Source organism: Pelodiscus sinensis, chromosome 8, assembly GCF_049634645.1.
Source record: "Pelodiscus sinensis isolate JC-2024 chromosome 8, ASM4963464v1, whole genome shotgun sequence".
Taxonomy (NCBI): domain Eukaryota; kingdom Metazoa; phylum Chordata; order Testudines; family Trionychidae; genus Pelodiscus; species Pelodiscus sinensis.
In genome coordinates this window covers 71,015,415-71,039,013 of record NC_134718.1, presented here as the reverse complement: position 1 = coordinate 71,039,013, position 23,599 = coordinate 71,015,415, and the positions used below count along the sequence as shown (strand labels likewise).

At 47.3% G+C, this 23,599-nt stretch overlaps 1 protein-coding gene across 1 annotated transcript in view; it reads right to left on the bottom strand.

Moving 5' to 3' along the window:
• The window catches only part of COL17A1 (collagen type XVII alpha 1 chain), a 71,210-nt gene that overhangs the window by 38,317 nt on the left and 9,294 nt on the right, over positions 1-23,599 (bottom strand). Inside the window, exons 2-17 of the mRNA XM_006135380.4 lie at positions 23,103-23,168; positions 22,005-22,049; positions 20,220-20,321; positions 18,180-18,311; positions 17,754-17,801; positions 16,339-16,374; positions 13,332-13,379; positions 11,783-11,926; positions 10,582-10,737; positions 9,504-9,575; positions 8,697-8,768; positions 6,867-6,935; positions 4,581-4,745; positions 3,874-3,963; positions 2,661-2,705; positions 1,521-1,670 (exon numbers count right to left, since the gene is read on the bottom strand). Coding sequence (XP_006135442.2) covers positions 1,521-1,670; positions 2,661-2,705; positions 3,874-3,963; positions 4,581-4,745; positions 6,867-6,935; positions 8,697-8,768; positions 9,504-9,575; positions 10,582-10,737; positions 11,783-11,926; positions 13,332-13,379; positions 16,339-16,374; positions 17,754-17,801; positions 18,180-18,311; positions 20,220-20,321; positions 22,005-22,049; positions 23,103-23,157 — 1,429 coding nt within the window. The 5' untranslated portion in view covers positions 23,158-23,168. The remainder of the gene's footprint in view (positions 1-1,520; positions 1,671-2,660; positions 2,706-3,873; positions 3,964-4,580; positions 4,746-6,866; positions 6,936-8,696; positions 8,769-9,503; positions 9,576-10,581; positions 10,738-11,782; positions 11,927-13,331; positions 13,380-16,338; positions 16,375-17,753; positions 17,802-18,179; positions 18,312-20,219; positions 20,322-22,004; positions 22,050-23,102; positions 23,169-23,599) is intronic.

Genomic DNA, 23,599 nt, shown 5'->3' with positions numbered 1-23,599 from the left:
GGTTTTAATTCACATTCTTTAATTCAACCTGTTTATATAAGCGGAAATGACACACTGCCCTGTTCTCACTAGGTTTTTACCTCACCTTAGTTATCTCGAGTTAACACCACGCCTCCTTTCCTAGTAAAGAGGCACTTTGTGCGCCTCATTCCTAGCATCTGTGACAGAGGAACAACACTGATTTCTATCCCTCGCACGGCTGTTGTGAAGCCGAATCCACTAATGCACTTCAGATCCTTGATGGACAGCACAAGAGAAGTGCAATTCTCTCTAATGGGCACTTGAAGGCACAGACAAAGAAATGTGCATTTAGTCGCTGAATATGCACGACTAAAAGATACTAAATCCAAGAAGATTTGAAAGCAAAGCTGATCAAACATGGCCGTCTCTGGGGACAGCACGCACCGTGTTGGTACAGCATGGGAGAGCCGATGGACGCTCGAGCATCCTGCTGCCTTTATGTCCAATGCTGGTCAGTTCTTTACAGGAGCTGACACAGATCACGTCACAGATGCTGATGGGCCCCGGCAGCACAGTTTGGGGTTGGGGTCAGATCGTGAATCATATGTTAGGAAAGAGGAGGAGGAGAACACAAGAGCTGGGACCCAGATCAGACCAGTGGTCCATATAACCCAGGCTCCTGTCTCTAAGGCGGACCAGCACTGCATGCTGTAAGGGTCTAAGAAACCCTACAATGGAGAGTTGTGGGACAGCCTGCCCAGCAATGGGGCTGGTACACTTTGAATAGAGGGAGCGTGCCAGCCCAGCCCTATTACCCATGTCTGCAGCCCCTCTCTGGAACTGGGGCTGGAAGCATGGCCATGTTTGCGGGGGGGGGGGGGGAATCCAGAGAGGCTAAGGAGGCTGAGGCTGGGACCACTGATGGGGGCAGGCATGGGGTTGGGAGCAGAGCTGGGACCTCAGGTGTGGGGCTGAGACAAAACCTGGGGGTACTGCAGCACCCAGCTGTACCTATCCTTCCCACACCTATGCTGTCCGGAGAAGACGTTTCCTAACCCTGGTCACTTATAGGTTGTTTTTTGCCCTGAAGCAAGAGGGTTTCTATTCCTTACACATTATTTTTATCATACCCCGTGTATCTGTTCTCAGTGCCCTAATCTTTGTCTTATCTTTTCCTCACCCCTGCTAAACCCTTCAGTGAAAGTAAGTTCACAGGCTAATTAGGTGCCCTGCAAAAAAATACACATGGATCAGTTGTCAGTTTAATTTAATGCTCCCTGATCTGTGGGACAGAGATTATTACATTCGCTCTCCTGTCCTATGTTTTGTTTCTCTCCATGTTCCTCCTCCTCTCCCCCTTCTCCCCCCAAAGGGGTCAGGATGGAGGGCTTTGCCTGCCGTCACTAGAGAACTGGATCTCAACCTCCTCAAAGTTTGGGGGGTGTTTAGATTTGGGATTCTGTTTAGGTGGATCACTAATCACATCTGGAGTGCACAGAACTGACCACTGCTGAAGGATATGGTCCACCCGTAGGCCTGCTCTTGCTGTGACCTCTTACCCAAAGCGATGAGGCCAAAGAGTAATCCAAGTAGAAGCAGCCACGTCAGAAGCAAACCCAGGAGCCATTTCCACCAGCTACAACAGGAACCACACGGACACCAAGCTGGGGCAGCACCTAGCCCACCTCCTCCACCGTCGCCTCGTATTTCTAAAGTGGGAAAGGACAGCAGCAAGATTAGTGAACAACTCGCTCATTTCAGTTTGAGAATCAGGCCCACGGGAGCATTCAATCCACCGCTACGGAAGAACTTTTCCACTTCAGCTTGCACACAGTGGGGCTATGTCTACACTGGCATGAATTTCCGAAAATGCTTTTAACGGAAAACTTTTCTGTTAAAAGCATTTTCGGAAAAGCACGTCTAGATTGGCAGGATGCTTTTCCCCAAAAGCACTTTTTGCGGAAAAGCGTCCGTGGCCAATCTAGACGCGGTTTTCTGCAAAAAAGTCCTGAGTGCCATTTTCGCGATCGGGGCTTTTTTGCAGAAAACAGTACTGTGCTGTCTACACTGGCCCTCTTGGGCAAAAGTCTTTTGGAAAAAGACTTTTGCCCAAACGGGAGCAGCATAGTTTTTCCGGAAAAGCACTGATGATTTTACATGAGATTGTCAGTGCTTTTCCGGAAATTCAAGCGGCCAGTGTAGACAGCTGGCAAGTTTTTCCGGAAAAGCTGCTTATTTTCTGGAAAAACTGGCCAGTCTAGACACAGCCTGGGTGAAATCTGGGCCAGCCTGGAGTGAGTGGCAAAGTTCCCCAAGATTTCAACAGGGCTAATATTTTTCAAAGTGCTGACATCCAGTTTGCAGTTCCTACTTGTCCCCACACTTGTGTGCTTGCCCAGCAATGACAATGAACCGCAGCCACAGTTCTGCCTAGTAGCTCTGCCAACTGCTAGATGTGCCCCTTCAGTCAAGAAGCGAATCTACTCAGATTTTCACTTACACTGATTTACGGGTGCACATTTTGCAGGTACAGACAGTGCTCATCTTAAAGCAGCAACACTTATGAAAATAACTCTCCCCCTTGCTTTATCATTTACAGATTATTTATATCACCGCTGGGTAATTCTTTTTTTGCATTGAAAGTAAACTGTGCTTTAATATATCCCCTCCTACGAAAGACTCCTCCAAGCTCTACTGACCTGCGTAAGTTGCTTTGTCCTTTGTTGACACGGATTTTAGACCTCCTGTTGTTACAAATAACAAAAGAGATTGTCATTATCTTTCTTTGCAGTGGCCAACCACACCCAGGAGAATGTGGACACAGCTAAAGTACAATTCTGCTGACCAGTGTGTCTTTAGCACAAGCTGTATTTCACACAGCTTGATTCTACAATGAAAGTATTTAAGGCCACAAGCAGGTATTAGTATAAACTACTGGAAATAGTGGAACAAAATTGGTGCAAATTGCAAACTGCAAATTCCTTAAGCCTAAAAAACAAGCGAAATTTACACACCCTGGGAATGGAAGGATGGAGTAGCAGGAAAAGCAAGTAACAAGAAAGTGTTAAGTGAAGTAGGGGCCATTCTATCCCATTGGTAACTTTTCCTGCTACATGCACTCCCAAATATCCCCTCTTAGTACACACACCTCTCCAGCACCCCCAAATACCTCCTCCCAATACACATACCCCTCCAGCACCTCCAAAACCCTCTCCCAGTATACACACACCCCTCCAGTACCCCCAAAACCTCCTCCCAATATACACACCCCTCTAGTGCCTCCAAATATCCCCTCCCCTCTTTCCCACACTCGTTTTATTCATCCAGGGTCTGATTCAACAGTATGTCACCGTGTAACTCCACCTGATACCACTGAATCAGGTCTTAGGTAAAAAGTCGGTGCAAGGCATTTATGGATTGGTATTATCATTTTGCATGTCTTTCCAGTAGCACCCCAGGGTGCTGGCAGGAAGAGAAGTTCCTTCTTTTGCCCCCAAGAGCTTAAACTCTAAAGATGAGCAGACAGAGAGAGGATAGGAGGAAGGGAATACACGGTGTAAGCGTGTGATTGGCTTTGTCTTAAGAATAGGGCACCGTTCTTTTTTTAAATAGGTCATATAATATTCCTGATCCCTAGTTTATTCCTAATTTTTCTTACCATCTCACTCCCAGCTCGTAACAAGCCTCATCACTTAGCACTGACGTGGAATAGAGCCCTTTCGGGTTTGTGAATCAATGCACCCAGCCACAAAGAGGAAATTAAGAGTCCTCGGCAAGGGATATGTTCAGATGGGACTGGAAAGGAGGACAGGTGAGGTGGTGAGGGATAGGCAGGCGGTCCCAGGTAGCATGGAAGAGGAGAACTTGTGCTGGGAGAAACAGAAGATTGGTGCCAGACCGACTGCTTCTTACCATTTGTTTCAGATTTCACATAGGAGTCTGCAGCGTAAGAAGAAGAGAAACCCTGCTTTTCTTTCTTCAGGGTGTCTTCTGCAAAGGACCCTGTGTGGGGACCAAGGAAGAGTCAAACAGGTCTTACCAGAAGTCCTAGTGGACCAGACCTTCAGCTTGCGTAAACCATTGAAGTCAATGGGACCATGCTGATTTACACCAGGAACAGCTCTGGCCCTTGGCCGTGAAGCCCTGGAGTTTTAAAAGCAAGCTGGCTAGCAGGTGTGCATTGCAACGTTTTCATAGAGTATGAACTTTGCCCCATGAAACTGGTGTTGGTGGCTACCCTCAAGGGCTGCTGGATGGCATGGCAGCCCAAAGTCTACTCTGCATTCCCATGGCGTACCATGTTTCAGATCAAACTCTAGGTGGCGCTGTCAGGCAGGTTCGTGTAGTGCACACTGCTCAGGCAGGTTTTTTCCTGGCTGTACCAAGCTTTTCTTCAGCATCATTTTAAATGTGTCCCAAGAGCGGGGGGGGGGGGGGGGGGGGGGGCGGTTCACCGCTCCCCGGGCTAGATGGTTCCACGCTGGATAGACCTCACTGTCAGTAGTCAGGGCGATGCTCATTCCCCCGAACCTGCCAGGCTCTCACCGTTGGACCGACTTCCCAGTAATTAACACTCATTTCCAAGCCCCCAGCATGGGTGCCGATGGGGGAGAACTTACCTCCACTGAACCCTGAGTTAGAAGTAGCGAAGACCTTGCCACCGTCCTTCGTCATGATGAAAAGCTCCATCTCCTTCTTGGCAGGGACATTCTCCTTCTCCAGCAGCAGGAACTTGCAGTCCTTGCTCAGGATGTCGTCGCTCTGGGTGTTCACGGTGCTGCCAACTGGGGTGTGCGAAGGAGCAAGAGACAGAGAGAGACAGAGAAGGAGGTTGGTGGGTAGAAAAGATGGTCCAGTGGTTAGGATGCTATTCTAGGACTTGGGAAACCTGGATTCAATTCTCTGCCACTGACTTCCCGTGTGACCTTAGGCAAGATACTTAGCCCCTTTGTGCCTTGGTTTCCCCTGTGAAAAACAGGGTTCACAGAGGTGCCCTATCCCACGGAGGTATTGTGAGGATAACTACACTTAAGATTCATGCATCTGATGAAGTGGGTTCCAGCGCACAAAAGCTTCTGTCCAAATAAATGTGTTAGTCTTTAAGGTGCCATGGGAGTTCTCGTTGTTTTTAAGCCCTGGAGTTTTAAAAACAAGCTGGCTAGGTGGTGTGCATTGCAAAGTTCTCCTTGGAATTTCATACAGAGAATACAAACTTGGGCAGGCCAAATGTCTATTCTGCTTGCCCATGGCTTATAATGGCTGCTGAAACAGAATAACACGGCTCTTAAATGACACTTAAGATTGCGAGCCACTCCGATATTATAGAAAGGAGGCTGTATCAGATAAGATATGCTGAGGGAGCTGGTGGGCAAGCCACAGATGAAATGAAACCATTTGGTACAGTACAGACCCCTGGGAGATGGAGATACAGCGACCATAAGCACTGAGTTATGGAACAACCAAGCATCTGGCTAGCGGAAGAGCCGTAATGTTGACCAAGTTTTCTGGTTATGCTAGCTGTATGCTGATTGCTACTGAGAGCTTCATATATGGTTTGGTATAGGCATATCATACAGCCACTTGCAAATGGGAAGTAGAGCCACCGAATTGCTTGCTCTTCGCACAAAATGGAGTACAAAACTAAACTTGTGAGTATACCGGCACAAAGTTCGGATGAAAGATAAAGGGTCTGCTTTTGCTTTGATATCTTGGTGTGAATCTAGAGTAATCACTGCTGCCCACTTTACTGTAAGTTTTGCTGAATGTTATAGTTTTCTAAAAGTCTCACCTTCTGGAGTCCTGGGATTACATGACCAACAGGCTGTAATTAAATACAAGTTTCTAGCCCTCAGAGTTGGGGAGGAAAGTTTGAAAACATGAACCCTAAAGGCTCAGAAACAAGAATGCAAAACAAAAGAACCCAGAATTTATTTATTTATGTATTTATTTTAGATCTTGTGATTGTTAAGATGATCTCATCCATTCTTAACTCTTGGTGCTAGTACTGCTGTAAAATGATGTACAAAACAAACCTGGCAAAACTTCAGATTCCATATTAAAGATAACAGGTCTGATCTGTCTTCCAGTTACTCTGGTTTAAATCAGGATCAACACCCAGGAAGCCAGCTGAGTTACACCAATAAGACACTGGCACCCAGACACAGGCCTCTGATTTCCTAGGGCTGAACTTGGTGCACCTTTGTGGAGATTTGTGAACAAGAGTGACATCTAGTGATAGAAATGTAGCCGTGTTAGTCTGGTGTAGCTGAAACAAAATACAGGACTATGTAGCACTTTAAAGACTAACAAGATGGTTTATTAGATGATGAGCTTTCGTGGGCTCATCATCTAATTTGATCTGAGGAAGTGGGTCTGGCCCACGAAAGCTCATCATCTAATAAACCATCTTGTTCCTCTTTAAAGTGCTACATAGTCCTGTATTTTGACATCTAGTGGACACTTTGGTTCGTGTCCTGTGTTTACATCTTCCATGTGTTCCTGGGGCCCAAGAGAGTGAATCCAAGGCTGTGTTTACACTACACCACACTCACAGGGTGGAGTGGCAGTTGGAAGTACGGGAATAAGCTTTCATTTGGCCAGCTGGCTTCTGGAGCTGCGGCAGTGGAAGCTTCAGCGTGGGCCAGCACTGAGCCGGATTACCCAGGATTCCAGGTGGGTTTGACTCGTACAGCCAATGCCAAAGCACATGCTGTTGCTGTTTCATGCAATGCCTGAGCTAGCTCAATGAAAGGGACTATGGGAATGTCTACACAGACTGTAGTCTTGTGGGTATGTCCACACCAGCTGCAATCGTACCCTCCAATACATTCAAACCGTGATCTGCCTGCATGAGGGCAATTGCTCACACAGACCCCATCACAGACTTCCGTGCGTTGCGGACTCACCAGTTGAAGTGCCCACTCCACTAGTAGTCATACCAGCGCTCTGGGAAGTGTTTTTCTTCACTCCGTATACTGCAAGACAGAAATCAACAGAGACTAGGACCAGGGGCCTGGCACACTCCTAGTCAGAGTTAGAGCTGCATACCAGCAGGTGCTAAACATGCAGGCTGAGAGAGGAGGGAAAAATAGAATGGTTCCCAAAAGGAAAGAGGTCAGGGAGCCTAAAGTACCTGCCCAAACCCACCCTGGGCTTGATCCTGCAACTTGGCCCATGTAAAAAGTTCTTTTGCAATGGGTATGGAACAGCTCTGGTAAGAGATTCCCCCAGGACTAGGAGCATGCAGGAGTAGACTCCTTTTTTGCTTTGGGTGCTGCTGATAGTTGGACCTCACATTTGCAGGGCAGAAGGGAGCACCCCATCCCATTCTGTATGACATACTAGAAAAATTGCCAAAGGGAACTTGTGTTCATATTTGTTAGGGTTGATCCTGCTTTGGGCAAGGGGCTAGACTCAATGACCTCCAGAGGTCTCTTCCAGCCCTAGGATTCTATGATCCTATACTTCTTTAAAAGGATAAATGAGAGGTGAATATCTTACTGCCCGTATAAAACTATGGTACGCCCACATCTTGAGTACTGTGTACAGATGTGGTCTCCTCACCTCAAAAAAGATACTTTGGCCTTGGAAAGGGTTCAGAAAAGGGCAACTAAAATGATTAGGGGTTTGGAACGGGTCCCATATGAAGAGAGGCTAAAGCGACTGGGACTTTTCAGTTTGGAAAAGAGGAGACTGAGGGGAGATGTGATAGAGGTCTATAAAATCATGAGTGGTGTGGAGAGGGTGACCCCCTTGATTTTCATGCACACCTGCTCCTGGGTGGCCAGGCTGGCAGCTCTCCTGCCCTAGACGGCCACTTTCCTGTGCCTAGTGCGGAGATCGTGGACGAGGTCCACAATGTCCGCACTAGCCCAGGAAGGTGCCCGCCTCTTGCGGTCCAGGGCAAGCTCCCGGGAGCCGCCAGCCTGGTCCCGGCAAGAGGGGGTGGGCTGGAGGGCATCGGGTGGGTGGCTCTGTGCCGTGCCAGGTGCAGGTCTGCTAGCTGGGTGCTGGCAGGCTTGCACCTGGCACGGGCACCGTAGCCAGCCCGTGCCCCTTTAAGGGGTCCGGGGCCGGGAGGGGGGCATAGAGTTTCCCTGGTGTTGGCCAGAGTGGCCACCAGGGAAACCTGGGGAGGGCTAGCCTCCCACTAGTTCGAACTAAAGGGCTACACAGCCCTTAGTTCGAACTAGGCGTTAGTCCTCGTAAAATGAGGTTTACCTAGTTCGAACTAAGCGCTCCGCTAGTTCGATTCAAATTCGAACTAGCAGAGCGCTAGTGTAGCACCTATTAAAGTTAGTTCGAACTAACGTCCGTTAGTTCGAACTAACTTTGTAGTGTAGACATACCCCCTGGCCTCTGTTTGTCAGAGGCTGGAGATGGATGGCACGAGACAAATCGCTTGATCATTGTCTTCAGTCCACCCCTTCTGGGGCGTTGGCCACTGTCGGCAGACAGGCTACTGGGCTAGATGGACCTTTGGTCTGACCCAGTACGGCTGTTCTTATGTTCTAACCCATTTTCTTCTTGATTCGAGTCCCATCACATTTCATGTGGAGCACCGATTCCACTCTTGGCATTGTTGGCTCTTTTAGACTGTGCCTCCCGGGAACGGGTTCTGATGTGAATGATTGGATCATTAAGGAGTGCCTGGGACATGGGGACGTGCCACAGCATAGCAAAGCAGCACCGATCGGTCACCCAGCCTCTCCCCGCTATGACTAAATGTCACTGACCTGCGGAGGCCGAGGTTGCGCTCTGAGTCCTGGCTGTGGAGCTGGGAGCCAGGTTGTTTTGAACACCAAACACTGCAAAGACAAATGTCCTGAGGTGAGTAGCAGGAGGTCAGCAATGCAATTGGCACTTGGACAGCAAAAACCAGCACCAGTGAACATAATCAGAACTACAGTGATTCCTGCTAGCAAAGGTCGAGTCGCAGGCCTGAGATACCCCTCTGGGAGGCTAACGGATCTCCACGGGCCAGCTGCATGTTTCGCACACCTTTGTGTTCATTATCTTCAGTAAGACTTTTGCACACTTGCCAACTCCCCACTTCCTCCCTGCCATATCATCCTGTCCTGGAAGCCACGGTGAGTGCAGGATAAATTATGGTGGCCATTTTGGAACATTAGGGTGTGAAGAAAACTTCTGTTGACTCTGGGGATGTGCATGGCTTTATGGAGGGGCTGATTTGCAAACTAAGTATTTAATTCACTGGCATGTCTAGCCAGGCTATAGGAGAGCTGAGAGGCAATGCAATACCCACACCACAGGGAGTATGTGAATGGTGTGGGCACCACAAAAGGGAGAATTGTTTAGGGTCACCTAGGAGGGTCTAGCCAGGAGTAATGGGATGGGATGGAGCAAAGAGAAATATATTAGTCTGAACCTCAGGAAACAACAAGTAACTTCACTGCAGCCAAGAGATCGGGACCCAGCCCTAAGAGCCCACAGGGGGAGTAATCTCGGTGTCTGTTTGTTATTCATTTCAGCGGGTGTCCTGGGTTCCAAAAACAAAGACAGGAAGGAGAGAGATGTCTGACCTGTTGAGGAAGTGCTCAGCCCTGTGTTGAGCATGGAAGAGCCGGAAGCCAGGTTATTTGGGGGTCCGAACACTGCAAGAGGAGGGAAAAAAGACTATTTGGCACAACGGAGCAGTGAGATCTGGCACATCCGGGCAGATGGCTCAGCCCCCAATGCCTGAGTATGAATGGGTCACTAAGAAATGCTGTTCCTTTGTGGAAAACGGATTCTGCTAGAGAATGTGCAATAAAGATCTCAAATCGCAGCACAAACACCTGTTTTACTCTCTTTTAGAAGGGCAGAAGGTTTTGATCTCAAAAAAGTGACAGTGACTGGACACGGTTAAGGTGCCAAGCTCTTTAAACCTTCGAGGAGCCTTCACCGTTCCATTTTAAGATGGGGGCAGTAGCATTGAGGGTGGCACTACCACTCCTCCCTGGTATTTAGAAATGGGCTTGAGATGTATTGATTGAAGTGGGAATTCTGGATGTGTGAGGCACGCCGGGTTAAACCCAATAACCCTAATGTGGAATCCAGCGCTGGTAATAACTCAAACAGCGTCCATACTCCAATCCAGTGTTCTCCTCTATAGAAGTCTTCACCCTGACTGAGCTCCTTAAGGTCCCTGGTAAAGGCACAAGATCAGGCACTATGGACGTTTGAGCTTAATGAATAAGGGATTCAAAGTACAGGCTTGCGACGCGATCGGTTCCTGGGGAAGCGTCGCAAGTCGGGGGCATCGTAACTTGAACCCGCATTTACGGTAAGCGCGTGCGCCGTTGTAAATGCGGACCGAGGACGTAAGTCGGGGGTTTTCAGCCCCTTCCGCACTTATAAAAAATGGTTGTAAGTGTGGGGGGTCGTAACTCGGGCAGTCGGAAGTCGGGGTTTTCCAGTACAATCAACTCAGAAGTAATTCTGGGGACACAGGGATGCAGAAATCTACAAAGAACAATCAAGTGCATTTGCTGCCACGTCCGCTATCCCTGCCCTTAACCTCGCCTCCTCAAAGACATAAAACCCCAGCAGCAGAACGAGGATCCCAGGGCCTGTGCCCTATCCGCACAAGTGCCCAAGGCGGTGGTGCAAATACTGTACCTGATCCTGTTGAATGGGACATGGCGTTGACTAGAGAAGAGCTCTGAGCCACGTTGGTGTGGTAGCCACCGAGGGAAGATCCTGCAGGCAGGGTGGAGGACCACATGTATGGAGGGAGGGGGGCGTTCATGATGGTTGTGTCATATGTCCCCGACACTGGAGAGGAAACAGTAATGAAGCTGAGTTAGAGCAGGCTCTGGTAAGATTTCTTCTTAGAAAGAAATCCGAGCACCTCGGCAGAGGTCACAGAAAGCCAGGTGGCGATCTCAGTTTCTGATCAGGTCCTGATCTCCAGTTCAAATCTGGAGCCACTCCCTCAGTTTCAATGGGGTTACTCCAGATTCACCCCCATGTAAATGAGATCAGTGCCTGGTCTCCGATAGCCAAGCCAACTTTGAATCCCTTGGACAAATACAGAGATTGCCTGTCTCGTCATGGTAACCACCCGCAAAGCATCTCAAAGGTGTAATCAACGCACGTACGGGGAAGCCAGAATACAAACTAAACACATTCCGTCCACATCCTGGTGAGCAAATCAAACATCCCAGGACTCTTGTTGTGTTTCTGTGACACCTCCACAAACGGGCAACTAGGAAAGAAGTCAAGTGTTGCACCCAGATGAAATATGAGCATGGAACCATTATTTGTGCTGTTAATTTTGGGAGGGTTCAGTGGTATTACATCAGGGGTGAATCTGACCCATGATGCCTCAAGAACTATAGCAAGGATGGGTACATGGATGAAAGATGATGTATTGGAGTGTTTCCATCCCTTGCATAGCTCTGTGGACCAGTGAACGTGTAGGGACGATGGGGTGCAGACCATCGGTCAAATGTAGGACATTCTACAGTCTGGCCTGTGGCTTACTGCTTAGACCAAGACAGAGAGTTGTTTGTTTCGGGCTTTCGTCTCCACCGGATGCAACTCTGAATTAAAGACAATGGCAGCGGGAATCTGCTCTGTTTATGAATATTACTGGTCATTTGACAACCATGGCCTGGTCTGGGCAGTATCCGGCCACCCCCTTTGTGCATTGTTAGTGCACTCTGGAAAAGAGAGCGAACACTGGAATGCTTCCTGATACTGTTGTAAAAATGGTCTGGAATTTCGAGACAATCTAGGGCCCAAACCACCTGCTTTTGCTGACTCCTTCCCAGCTCCTTGTGCAACTGGCATTGCTAGCCCCCCCTCCGCACAGTACCTGACTGAGAGCTCCCAGTCACCATCTTGGTTTCCACGACAGCTTTCTTGGGGATGGGGAGAGTGTTGGATGAGGATCGTGTGGGGCTGACGCTGGCCGATCGACTACCCTTCAACAAACGCTTCACATCATCCAGTTCGGTCCCTGGCAGAGAAAACAGATGTCCAGACCGAGCCCAAAGCCCTCACCAAAAACAGCATGGAACCAGCGAGGCTCCGAATATTTTAACACGGTGTCCAGCAGGAAAGTGGGCCATTTCCTGACACTCCTCAGCACTTTGCATGTGGCAAATGGTTGTCTGTAAGCTGGCTGGGTAGAAATCCTCAGTAGGGCTTTCCCATCGCTTTCTAGTTTAATCTGTCTGATGGTTTCATGGGCTACAACTGGTTTCTGGCTAGTGCTGCCCTGCATTCCTGGCAGGAGGTGCTGGTGTCTCGGGAACTCCAGCTCTGATATCACTGGACACTGGTGACTCTCAAGATGGGGCAGGTGCTGAACCTGTTTATTAATTTGTTGTTAATTAATATATTCCTGTCTAACCTACTGCACCTATCAGCGGGGAATAGAGGCACCTGCTAGAGCGCAGGTGTAATGCCAGCTGACCCCCGTCATCTGTGGGCAGAATCAAACCTGGAACCTTTGGAGCTCAGTGTATGAGCCTCGACTGCTTGAGCTAAAAGCCTCTCTGCTCTCTGTGAGTGGTCTCAGCACCCCTAGATGGGACAGCGCACCATTGCCAGAAGGTGCGTGGGTTATACAGGCTCATTCTAGCAACAGTGCAGCACCAAGATCAGGACCAAAAAACTCTTGTAAAGCCCCTCACTTTTTTAGGCCATGTCTCCATATCCTGGAAGATCAATGCTGCGGTGGGTGATCTTCCAGCATTCGATTTAGTGGGTCTGGTAAAGACTTGCTAAATCAAACACTGAGGAACTCCTACTCCTCGCGGGGAGTAAGCAAAGTCGACAGGAGCGTTTCTCCTGTCAACCTGCTGGGAGGGCGGCGCCGAAGCTTGGCTTAAGGTAAGTTGACTCCCGCTATTTTTTTTACATTGCTGGAATTGCGTACTTTAAGCTGACCTTCCCCACGCAGTGTGGACCTGGCCTGAGGGTGGCAACTGAAATGAGCAGTGAGGATCTAGGGTCCTGCATCATTGAAGTCATTGAGTGGTTTGCCAGTCACTTCAATGGGAACAGGACTGGGGCCTTACTGAGGTCAGGTGCAACTGGCCAAATGATTCTATTCAGGAGGCTAAATGAAACCACCCCGGAAAATACAAGTCTAGTCCACAGCAAACTTCCTTATTCTTCACCCTTTAATTGGAAGTTACTTGCAGAGAGTGAGGGGAGGTGGTTTTTCATCACAGCACGCTAATTTGGAGACACCTTTCTCTGCCTCCCAGAGTGCTCAAGCCCAGAGAAGCCACTGGCACAATTAGAGCAGAAATAGCCAAAACGGTCAGCCGCAGGGTTGACTCTTGAGGGCTACGCTTTAGGAGGGGAAAACTAGGCCGCCACGTTCACTCTCCAATGACAGCAGGAACACTTACATCTGGTGGAGGGAGATGAGCTCTGGAGTCGTACTCGGATTTCGCTCTCTGCACAAGAAAAGAGGGTCATGAATACAGAGCGTGGTGACTCAGTGCCATGAGCAGAAGCTAATTTCCCACTTCTCACTGGCCTTGTGCATTAGAATCTGTTAGGTTTGGGCATCTTTACAGAAGTGGCTTTTTACTCTGGGGCCAGATCTTTGACTCCCTCTGAGGAGCGTTGTACTTTTTGCATACTCCCACTGAAATCAGTGGGACTGCTTGAGCAATGAGCTGCTGCTTGGTATAACTAAAAGTATCACAAGCTGGCGTTTTAAGTTTTCAAAATGCTTTGTTCAACATTTTTGGTATCATATACATACTTCCACAAATAACCACGAAGACAGATTTTTGTTACATTGTCTAGAATCTTATGTACCTCATTAGGGAAGTGTGGCATTAATATAAAATCCACTCTTGCAGCCCTTAATCACGTGAACATCTTCATTGATTGCTATTAGTTAATTACTTTTATTATATTATCCTAATATTATAAGCACTGTTCCCTCTAATTTTTTCCATCCATGTGCAGAATAAATTTGTTATGTGCACAGAGGCACATGCACCACCAGTAGAAACACATGGTGCCAGGTGTGGGTGCTCTACTAATTAGCTGCATGGCATTTGTGTCTTACCTGGGTGGCCACTCAAATGCTCATCTCACAGGGAATTCTGGTAACAAGGGACTTCTGAATATTAAAGATTACTAGATGCATTAAGTCTATAGTCTTTCCTAGCTGTCACTCAGATAAAACTCCTATTTTCTTCACTTGGAGATTTACCTGTGTCCGGACAGGTCTGTAAGGGTACGTCTACACAGCAGTGCTATTTCGGGGTAACATTCATTTCCCGAAATAGTGTTGTGAGCATCTTAACAGCATGCCCATTACTTCAAAATAATTTCAAAATAACAGGCGGCTTATTCTGGCTTCTTGTAAACCTTGTTGCACGAGGAATAAGGAAGGTGCTGGAATAGAGCTCTAGTCAAAATTTGGCACTGTGTAGACAGCACCAAATTTCGAAGTAGGCCATCTCAAAATAAGCAAAGCAAATTGTGTAGCTTATTTCGAGCAATGCACAACTGTGTAGATGTACCCTCACTGTCTGACGATTTCTCTACTGGCTCATTTAATGTAGACTCTCCCATACACATTTTTATTGGGTTCTGCTTGATACAAAAGTGCTTTGAAATAAAACAGCCGGGTTGCAAAGGATTGTTTATTTATGCAATACTATTGCCCACAGTCAGTTTTATTATTGGGTTTTATTTTCCAATATGAACGAATATGAGGTTAAATGGACTGGGTTGAAACAAACTTTAAATCTGGTTGTCCATGAGCCAACTGGCCAGCCTTAGGACCTGACACAAATTCCTCCAGATGAAACCTAACTGTGGGGCTGTGTCTAGACGGGCAAGAATTTCCAAAAATGCTTTTAACGGAAAAGTTTTCCGTTAAAAGCATTTTCGGAAAAGCACGTCTAGATTGGCAGGATGCTTTTCCGCAAAAGCACTTTTTGCGGGAAAGCGTCCGTGGCCAATCTAGACGCGCTTTTCCGCAAAAAAGCCCCGGTCGCCTTTTTCACGATCGGGGCTTTTTTGCGGAAAACAAATCTGAGCTGTCTACACTGGCCCTTTTGCGCCAAAGTCTTTCGGAAAAAGACTTTTGCCCAAACGGGAGCAGCATAGTTTGTCCAGAAAAGTACTGATGATCTTACATGAGATCGTCAGTGCTTTTCCGGAAATTCAAGCGGCCAGTGTAGGCAGCTGGCAAGTTTTTCCGGAAAAGCAGATGATTTTCCGGAAAAACTTGCCAGTCTAGACACAGCCTGGGTGTATTACGAAAGAAACACTTTTTTTTGGCAGTTGCGTGGAGAAGATGATAGATTGGGGCTGTTTTTTGAAGCAATACGAAAGCTGTGGCATGATTCTTCTGTGTCTCCTTTATTACGTGCGGGAAGATTCCCCAAGGGGGTCTCAAGCTTCTAGAGTGCTGAGAGAGATCCCAGGTAAAAGTAATGGGCAACGGTCAAACTCTGCTGCAGGAGCCATACCGATGTCCTTTGATATACAGCTGCTGCTCATGTGAATTTGGATAAAATCATTTTTATAGTTGCTTTCTCACCAGCTGGGAATATAAATGAAGCTCTTCGGTATCAATTACATCCAACTTTTCCCCACACAGGTGATTAATTAGTGAAAGGAAAGGAGGGAGATTCTATTTAACAGCGTAAGCAAATCAAAATTTTACATGAAGGTGTCTGAATTGACCACACTGCTTCAGCGATTTCCTATCCCTCTCACAAGTCCACTGGGGCTCGCCTTTTAGGGGAATGTAGTTACTGTCTCGTATAACAGATCTCAGTAGAAGGAAATGAACGGGTTAGATAGATAGATAGATAGATAGATAGATAGATAGATAGATAGATAGATAGATAGATAGATAGAACAGAGAGGGGAAAAAAGAGTGCTGACCCAATGTTGCCTCTAACTATTCCATCCATGTGCAGAATAAATTAGATTATGCACTGAGCCATGTGTGAATGTGCACCACCAGTAGAAACAAAAAACTTAGCCAGGGTACTCTGCTAATCAGCTAATCTCTCCTGAGCAGTTGCACAAGATGATGGCTTTCAGGGACACGGGTCTGATCTTGATCAAGATTATGACCCTGGCCTGGCTTTAAACTTTGTGCTGTTTCTAATACCCTCAGCCATCCAACTCCCCAGTTCATCCTTAGGAAGATCTCCCCATACCCACCACTCCTGATTTCTTCACCCTTATTGATTTTTGCATTTTGCTCATTGTGCAATTGCCCAAATCTCAGTGATCTAGATCTGCAGCTGGTATAAACTCTCTGGAACCAAACGGCTGTACACCAGCAGCAGGACTGGTCTAGAGAGTGGCTAGTTGAAAAGATAAAAGCAGGCGAAGAAACAAGGAGTCTCCTAAAAGCACTTTCCATCTCACCTCGGGTTTGACTCCGCCCTCTGGTGTTGGACGATGCTGTGGAAAACCAAACAGATAAAAGCAATTTTAGACTTTATCAACTGTTACATATTCGAAAAGAAATGCAAGGGATTGCTTATGTAAGTTGTACAGTTGCTTTGTTTAGCAGGGGCATGGCATGGAGACACTGATCCCCAAATATTTTGGCTACTCTCACTTAGGTCACTGTGTGCTTAATTTGAAATGTACAATTTTTAGTACTTCTGGATCATCTAATCATTCCCTCTATGCACCCGAAGTTGCCCAATGCCCCCAATGACAAATCAAGAAACTGGATGATAAATCAGAAGCCAACTCGGAGAAGAACCAGGGGACGTGGGCACTGAATAATAATAATAATAATGGTCAATTGCATTGATGGGTGCTAATACCCAGTTAGGGAATATGAAATTCAATGAGCTCTCCCGTCCACAGCAGCCCCTTAAAAAGAAGCTCACACACACAAAGTTGGGGCTAGAAGAAATACAATAGAGCCTCTCTAGAAATGGTCTTTAGATACAAATTCAGCTCTCGGTTAAATTCACATAAATTTAGGGAAACTACACTCATATCACAGAGGCATATGTCTGTGTACTGGCTGTATGAAACCCTCCGAGCAGAGAGGGAGTTGTGGGCACAATAAGACATTATGAACCCCTTCCCCATGGGCAGATTTTCCAGAGTTGTTCTTCCCCATGATTTGTCATGTGCATGGCATTATTTTTATTGATTCATGTGTTATATGAAAAAGGTAACAAAAAATATCAGGAGTTTGGAACGGGTCCCATATAAAGAGAGATTAAAAAGACTTGGACTTCTCAGCTTAGAAAAGAGGAGACAAAGGGGGAATATGATTGAGGTCTATAAAATCATGACTGGTGTGGAAAAAGTGAATAAGGAAAAGTTATTTATTTATTCCCACAATATAAGAACTAGGGGTCACCAAATGAAATTAATAGGCAGCAAGTTTAAAACAAACAAAAGGAAGTTTTTCTTCACTCAGTGCAGAGTCAACCTGTGGAACTTCTTGCCAGAGGATGCAGTGAAGAATAGGACTTTAACAGGGTTCAAAAAAGAGCTAGATAGATTCATGGAGGTTAGGTCCATCAATGGCTATTATCCAGGATGGGTAGGAATGATGTCAGGAATCTAGCCTCTGTTTGTCTGGAAATGGGTGACAGGAGAGGGATCCCATAAAGATTACCTGTTGTGTTCCCTCCCTCCGGGGCACCTGGCTTTGGCCACTGTCAGCAGACAGGATACTGGGCTAGATGGACCATTGGTCTGAACCAGTATGGCCATTCTTATGTTCTTAAGTGTCATGCCAGAAGCCATATCACAGCCAGCTCGCATGCCCTTGGTCTGACATTCACAGTGACAGCAATAAAAGAACATACCAAACTCTTTCCTAGGTAATTCGGGAGAAGAATTTGCGCTGGAGCTCCCTGCAGAAGGAAAGAAGATTCCATGTTAAAGCTTTGCCACGCTTTTAGGGCCCATTGTTGTTAAGATATTGTTTAATATGTCATGTCTGCATCTATCACACCTTAAGTATTGGCAGTGAGGGTGGCAGTGAGGGGATAACAAACATTTAAAAAGAACTACTGAGTGTGATACTGATGAGCTGCTGTCATGCTCCAGCTACAATAAGCAATGGAAATTATTTGGATGAACGTTATTATTGAAAAGACAATTTTCATTAAAATACCGGTACATCCTTGTGGTCTATTATTGGTCCTGATTGGGATCAGCAGGTTGTAAATGATAAGATGACTTAGCTGGGCACCTCTATTTTCCAGTCTCTATGACAGATTCTATGATACCTTCGTATGTTGCATTGCGGGTGACATAGGTTTTTCTTTCAAAGGTGGAGGCAGGTGATTTGGTGAGGGTAGAGGCGGGAGACGGGGCTTGCCTGTAGCCAGAGGAGGAGGAGTTCAGTCTACCACTTCCACCTAAAGGTAAAACAAAATCCTCTCAGCAAGTAAAGATAATGGCTCATACATTTAAAGTGGTGCGAGGCTTATACTCTTCTGTGTGGCCATGGGTGGACCTCACGCTGAGTTGCAGAGGTAGGTTAAGGATGGGCTAGAATCTCAAAGTTTGGATCAGGCATTGTTGAACTTCTCCAAAGTTCGGGCATGCTTATAGCTGTGATTTTAATTCAGCTCCTTGTACAGAGACAAACCCTTCAACCTTTGAAGCCAATGAGAATTTTGCCAGTAGCATCAGTGGGAGCAGGTTTATGCCCAGAGAGAGAGGAACCAGCCACATCGCCAAAGATGGGAGATTTTGGGATCAGGCTAGGCTTGTGGGCTGGTTTGGGTTCCACCCCCCTGTAAATTTAAGGGCTAGTGTGACACAGACCATACATTCATGGGGCTCTTAAATTGGTCTCAAACATGGACATGGAAGTGGGAAACCCATCCATAAATCCACAAGAAGGTGTGGACATTTGTGGAATTACTCCCATGACAGCATGAGGATCCGTGTCCTTACACTGCTATTGCTGGGTTCCAGGAGTACTGGCGTAGGGGCGAATGCGAGTCAAGGAGCTGGGGCCTTGAATGCTGTTAAATCCAGGCAAAGGAAAGGGCTTCTTTCTGACTCACATGTGAGCTGCAACAGACGGGGAGGCTGGATTACATCTTTCACTGCTCTGTCGTGTGTGGAAGGAACTAGCCCCCATGTGAATTCTAAGGGCACGTTTAAACCACGTGTTTATTCAAAAGAGGATATGAAAATTCCACTGGAATTTGCATATCTTCTTTCGATCTCACTTTTGAAGAGGATCTTTCGAAAGTGAAAGTAGTCTGGACGTGGGGTTTTTGGGGAAAAAAACCCTTTTTCAGAAAAAAAAACCACGTAAACCTCCTTTTTTAAGGAAGAGCATTTTTTCTGAAAAAAACGTGTCCAGTCTACTTTCATTTTTAAAAGATGCTCTTTCGAAAGTAAGATCAGAAGAAGAAATGCAAATTCCCGTGGAATTTGCATATCCTCTTTTGAAAATTCTACATAGTCTAGACATAACCTAACTCTGGTATTCGAGTCACAACCCAAAGTCGAGGGCCTCCTGAGATCCAGCATGATATATTCACGAAGATCAGTGAGGGTGACCGTGGACATCTCCTTTCCGTGAGCACAAAGAGAGTGCGTCTTGGGCATCTCAACAGAGAATGAACAAAGGCCAGAATGTGGGTACTCACTTGCCCAACTATTCCTTCCCACCCCTCCACACACTGCCTCACTGCCTTTAGAAAATGTGCTGGTGGCATGTACCACAAATCCCCAGCCCACCTGAGCCCAACCTTTCAGGAGGCTAGACCAGTGTGAAAGATGGAATCTGTCTTTCATGGGAAATTTTGAGGTGACTTTCTGTTCTGGACTGGAACGAAAAGTCAAAATGTTTTTCCAAATAAAAAATTCCCCAAAGTTTCTGACGGAAAAGATTAAAAAAAAGGTGGTGTGCGCGAATGGAACAAAACCTTCCGACACATGGAAACGACACATCTCCTTTTGATCCTGCTGAGAGGGAAATGGAAAGCTTTCATGAAAAATGATATTTTCTCTGGGGAAAATGTCCATTTGAACAAAGCCACATTTCTGGGTGGGATTTTTTTTAGCGTAAAACAAACGTGACCAGTCCTACAAGACGCCACAGTCTCCTGTTGACTTCAGTGGGAGCAGAAGCTGGTCATCCCCTTTCAGGGATGGGCTTTTGCACAGAAAGTGTTCTCATCTAGTCCCTGTGAATATTTTCTGGGTTTGCCCTTGTCTTGGGCTCCATCTCTATTCCCTCCCTACACCTCAGTGAAGCTGTCTATGCTTCCTGCTCATTCCCTCTCCGTTTCATCATGACTTACTTGAAGTCACGTAGCTGCTGCTGCTGTGGGTGTACGACCTCTTTTCCACGCCACTCCCTCCGCCGTGGGCTGAGGTTTTGTGCCCGGTGCTGCTCCCTCCTTCTGCGAGAGGCAAGCACAACATCAGACAGTCTGTGGCCAGAAGCGAGGAAGACAAGAGCAAAAGAAGCTGGACGATGAGGCACCAGGCACCCGCTGCTGGTGTTACGCTTGGTTACAGAGCCAGGGCAGTGGCTGAGGAGTTGTCTGTGGAGCCATGCAGGTGGGAGGAGTAATCAGTGTTGGGGAAGTCAGTCCAGCCTGCCCTTTTTCTCTGTCTTTGGGCTCTCACATTCCAGCAGCCACAGCAACCAAAGGTCTCGGGTCATTTTCCCTTTCCATCCTGGTTGCAGGAAGTCTCTTCTCAAGCAATTGCATGTTGGGGCCAAGAACACGTCAGACTCACCCAGGGTGGGGTAGAGAGGTATATATACACCCCCGTGCCCTGGCTGATTCTGTACGTGCTCTGAGAGGATTCATCTTGAGGGAAGTTGCCCCCAAGGCTGTGTCTATGTGCACACCGCTGCCATGGCACAGCTGCGCTGACAGAGCTCCCCAGTGCAGCATGTGTTTTGAAGACCCGCAAAGCCAAAGGGCGAGAGCTCTCGTATTGGCTCGCAGCAGAAGCCGCTAGGGGAAGCTCTCCTGCTGACACAGCGCTGTGCACACGAGCAGTCAGTATAACTTAGGGTGTGTCTAGACTACATGGCTCCGTTGATGTAGAAGAGTTTACTAGACATAGCAAAATGAAGCGGTGATTTAAATCATTGCCGCTTCATTTACATCAAAATGGCCGCCGCCCCTGCTGTGCCGATCCACTGATTGTCGGCACAGCACGGTAGTCTAGACGGGGATCAGCCGACCCCAGAACCCTCTGTCATCAGATCCTGTTTCACGAGGCATAAAGGATCTGACGACAAAGGGTTCTGGGGTTGGCTGATCCCCGTCTAGACTACCGCGCTGTGCCGACAATCAGCTGATCGGCACAGCGGGGGCGGCGGCCATTTTGATGTAAACGAAGCGGCGATGATTTAAATCACCGCTTCATTTTCCTATGTCTAGTAAACTTCTACATGTCTCCGTCGACGGAGCCATGTAGTCTAGACACACCTCTAATGTCTCTCAGAGGGGCGAGGAGTCCCAGCCCTGAGCTCCCTACGTTTTGCTGACGTAGGCGAAAGGGTAGACATTTTTCTGCTGGTGGAAGAGAAACGGGGGGAAGTGCAGGAGCCCTGCCAATAGCAGCTGCTGAGGAGATGAGCTAAATCAGCATATCTCATAGCCACTCTGTCTTTTTGCCATCCCCAGCCAGCGCCACCCTTTTTTTAGTTTTTATTTTGGGGTGGGGGTGACGTTAGTCTCTTATGGGGCTAACATTTCTCTACCTCAGTCCTGGGAGCCATTTCTTCCCCTGAACCCCTCACCCTGGCATAATCCCTTCATAAATCTGGTCTAGGAACTTCCACAGACCAGCTTTTGTTTCTTTCTTTCCCACTCAGATACCTCCTGACCCAGACTCTATCTAGTTTAATGATCAAGAAGTACTTTTTCTGGGAGGTGAGGGATTCTGAGACCTGTATGTTGCTTCTCTGAGGCCAATGCATGAGGACTTGTGAAAATGACACCAGCACACATAAATTGAACGCAAGTGTGCGTGCGCGCGCACACACACACACACACACACACACACACACACACACAGCTGAGGATGAACAGCACAATGTATAACGTATAATGTTTACTTACTTGGTGGTAAGGACGTCAGTCTTGTGGTTACTGATTCTGTAATTACTAGGAAAAGAAAAAAGGGGAGGTTATGGCCTTGAAATCTAACCAAGCACGATGCAAGTTTTATTTCATGTCTATGGAATAACGGTACTCAATTAAAGAAAAATCTTTTAAGGCCATCGAGCCAAAGGGCACTCCAGCCAGCTTTGTGACGCACACACTCTATGTGGGGGTTTTTCTTGCTGGACCATGGATGTTGCCGGACCAGAGAGTGCCAGATTTGGGAGGTTCAACCTGTACTAGAGGGGGACAGAGTGCCACACCAAATGGGCCTGAGCTTCAGAGACTTCCTAATGATACCCTGAACAAGCCCTCACCTTTAAAGCTGCTAGCCCCTGGTTGCTGTCAGCTCGGATCAAACCTGGGACCTCTGGAGCTTATCACATGAGCCTGTACCTCAGGGGGAGTCAACTTTTTTTTTTCAAGAGTCAAGATTCTTGGTCAAGGTATAGCCAAGTCCCAGACACCAGAGCAAATAAAAAGCCCCAATCTGATAATAATAAATAAAAATATTTCAGGATCCATTCAAAAGTGCCTGGAAGTCCAGATTTGGCCGGTGGTCCATTTGTTGACTCCCCCTGCTCTGTTGCATACGTTAAAAGATTCTTCTCTTTTAGTGAAGGTTGTGGCAGACTCATAAATCATTAGCTCAGTAGCTCTCAAACTGCAGCCCATGGGCTGCTTGTAACTCATCAGCACACAGCTACAGCCCATGTGACATCCCCAGGGCCATATAGCTAGTACTGGATGCAGCCTGCATAACAGTTACATGGGGCCCACAAGGGTAAATAGGTCAAGAACCACTTAGCTGGTCTGGCTGCCGCTAGAGGGCGACCAAGTACCACACTAAGCAGGCGTGGATGATGTGAACAACTCCATGCTGTTCCGGGCTGTGGGAAGAATCGAGCTTGGAGACCCGAGACAGCTGCACAAGGCAGTTCTAGACCCAGGTTCAGATTCTAGCCCCCTCTATGGTTCGGGGTGTTCATATCTGGGAATGGAGGTTGGGGATGAGATTTTGTTTTAAGCGGTTTGATTTTGTTTTGCTTCTCTTACGTCTTTCAGTGACGTCGGCTCCATCCCGTACGGTTTTCTTCGTTACCACGTCCATGACATCACCACCTGAGGAGAAAGCACAGGGGCCTCGTTTAAAGGGACACTGGTTCATAGTCGTTCAGGATCAGCACTAGGACATGCCATGGAGGCTCTGTCATGCTACCAGCTGGCGGACAGCCCCATGCGGGTAGTGAAGCAGCAACGAATGGATTGGTCCGACACTCAAAGGACCTCCATGCAGAGCACCCCATCTATTGTAAGAAAGGTTGTAGTCCGAGAGAGGCTCTTTCCTTCTGCAAATCTCTGCAATATTGTCATTATTTATGCTGCCTAGTGCTCAAGGACCTGCTGGGCTGGGGGACTTTACTTGCTGCCCTCACTCACCCTCTCTACCAGCTCACATCTTAGCAAGCTGACGATTTTGCAGCCCATCATATTTAAAAGCTCGCACCGTTCTTCTTTTTGCTCTTTGTTTTCTCACTTGTCACTCAGCATCT